Source organism: Penaeus chinensis, chromosome 9, assembly GCF_019202785.1.
Source record: "Penaeus chinensis breed Huanghai No. 1 chromosome 9, ASM1920278v2, whole genome shotgun sequence".
NCBI lineage: Eukaryota > Metazoa > Arthropoda > Malacostraca > Decapoda > Penaeidae > Penaeus > Penaeus chinensis.
In genome coordinates this window covers 34,736,984-34,739,483 of record NC_061827.1, presented here as the reverse complement: position 1 = coordinate 34,739,483, position 2,500 = coordinate 34,736,984, and the positions used below count along the sequence as shown (strand labels likewise).

The 2,500-nt window shown below is 34.0% G+C and overlaps 1 protein-coding gene across 3 annotated transcripts in view; it reads right to left on the bottom strand.

Annotated features, from left to right (window-relative positions):
- LOC125028840 (phospholipid-transporting ATPase ABCA3-like) overlaps positions 1 to 2,500 on the bottom strand; it is a 33,895-nt gene that overhangs the window by 16,137 nt on the left and 15,258 nt on the right. For all 3 annotated transcript variants that reach the window (XM_047618374.1, XM_047618375.1, XM_047618376.1), the window contains exons 18-22: positions 2,095 to 2,326; positions 1,415 to 1,608; positions 1,031 to 1,212; positions 437 to 620; positions 132 to 227 (exon numbers count right to left, since the gene is read on the bottom strand). In XM_047618374.1, coding sequence (XP_047474330.1) covers positions 132 to 227; positions 437 to 620; positions 1,031 to 1,212; positions 1,415 to 1,608; positions 2,095 to 2,326 — 888 coding nt within the window. The remainder of the gene's footprint in view (positions 1 to 131; positions 228 to 436; positions 621 to 1,030; positions 1,213 to 1,414; positions 1,609 to 2,094; positions 2,327 to 2,500) is intronic.

The following is a 2,500-nucleotide window of genomic DNA, read 5'->3' as shown; positions in this document are numbered from 1 at the left end:
ATATACTGATCTTAAACATTTGTATTACACAATATCTACAACAAAGGCATATGATGTTGAAAGAAATAACAAATATATGAATATTACATTGAAGAAGAAAAATACAGATTACCAAGGTGACAAAGACATACCTGAGTATGGCATTGCTAAGAAGATTTACCATGATGGGTATTGCATGGACGTAAGAATCATTGAACCTCACATTCAATGATGCTGGATCACTTATTCTGTCATTTAAAAAAATAAAAAGTAAGACATAGAGATTATCTTACACTTATATATATTTGTAGTGACCCTGCAATATTGGATATGCAAAGAATAATATGAAACAATCAAAGATCATTAAAGAATATATCAAAAATCCCTGAAAGCATAAAAACGGAACTACCAAGTTTTTTAAATAACATGAAAATAAAACCAGCCTGCTGAAACTTACTTGTTTTCTGGAAAATGGCTAATATCCAAGGCAGTGAAATGAGGTCTGAGGTTATATATTGATGAGAAATTTCCGTCATATGGAGCTGAGGAGATTCCTGCTGAACTTAGAGTGCCCTCTAAATGCGTCAATGTATGTGTTGTATTATTTTGTATAAGCGCACCTGACATCTCTCTGTATATCCCTGAAAAATAAGTTAATACATTAGTTTATGACCTAAAAATTCAGTCCCATGGATACTTGTAAAAATGCACTTGAGTGTGTGTGGTTGTATGCATTAGTTCATGATTGAATGTCTGCAAATAGATAAAGCTAGGTACTGACATACCCGCCACAGCTATTCATTGTACAAAAGAAAGAACATCCCAGGGTGGAAATGTTGAGATTACTTATTATATAGTAAATGATAAAAAAATATGCATTTTCTAGCAAGTAAAAACCAAGCCCTTCATATGCTAGGAATTAAACTTTGCCTAAGTGAACCTTTAAAAGTTAATCTATTTTGCAGCTGGAGAGACAGACAAACTTAAGGAAATGTAGCCTTCATGGTTAGCCTGAAAGTGCCATTTTCCTAACAAAAATAACATTACTCACTTGTGTTAATATTCAACAGCTCATCTATAGGTGCCTGTACTTGCTGTGTGTCTAAAACAGCAATTGCACCAATGGTTAGCCCAAGTGGGAAAACTATCAAGAAGAACATGGCCCACTTTTCTCGTAACAAGCCAATGAATCGAACCTTTATCATGGCCTTGTAGGTTCTCCATGGATCTGGCCTAAAAGAATAGAATATCTATGAAGTAAAGTTATCTACTCAGTATTCACTAAGGTCACTTACATAACAAATTTACATGTGAAAACAAGTCTTCTGCATAATATGAAAAAGCATTGAAAATTACATATGATTCAGAGATTTTTCTCCAAACACTTTTATCAGAGCATCCACCAGCAATGAACCATACTATAGCTTAAACGTACCTGACTTCAACAGCATCAAGTGCAAAGCCTTGTTGATTGTTATCTGCTACTTGGCCATTTTGGGCACTGGAGTTCACAGGTGAAGCTGAATGTTGAGGAGAGGATGAGGTTAGTTTCTCTCTAACCATCTGGCTTATGTCGTCCAGAGACTGCTCTCTTGTACTTTCATTTTCTTCACTTAAGGTCAAGAAAACCTGGTAGGAGAAAAATATATTTTGAGATGAAAATCCAAGCCAGGAGAAAAGGAAACATGTACTACAATCTGCCCCTTTTACTCTTCTGAAATTAAATGGAATTAGTTATCAGTGATTTATGGAAAGATTTTAGCCTGCTACAAACTTATTGGGTTTGAAACTACATACACAAATACCATCTAGAGTGAAAGCCAACCCAAAAATGTATTGAAAGCTGTAAAGAAAATGAAAATATTTAATATAATAGTATAAAAAATATGTAAAGATATATTGCAGCTACAAGGCAAGCCCCTGAGAATGCACAAATAGAACATCTACTTTATTTCCCATTAGTACGTATCTAGCAAACAGTCACCATAACATCACTTGGAAAAAAAAAAAAAAAAAAAAATGTGTGTGTGAACAAGTCAGAGTCTATGCTTGAACATAAATTCCATCTCTTATGCTGTTCATAATGACAAAGGAGTTAAAATCTTTTCCACAAACCTCCTCCAGAGTTGTCATGGAGATGCCATAGCCTTCTATAGCAGAATTCCCTTCTTCTGCATTCATATGAGTATCCAAGTTTAGGAATAGTGTTGGAAAAGACTCTGTTGAATCAGATGGTAACAGGAAGGACATTTCTTTTCCATAATGCCTCATCAGTTGTGCATTGCTAGAGACAGATTGCACAATGTTCTGGACATTATTTGTATCACAATCATCAGACACAACTAACCTGAAACAGAATAAGATATGTCTCACAATCAACTGTTTCAATATTCCTATCACTGTATATAACCATACAAAAGTAGAATTCATAATATGCTCTTTAAATAAAAATAAATATGTAACAAGTACAATATCAATTTCCTTCAGTACAGTTCACTATTCATTTACTTTTGTGAGTTAT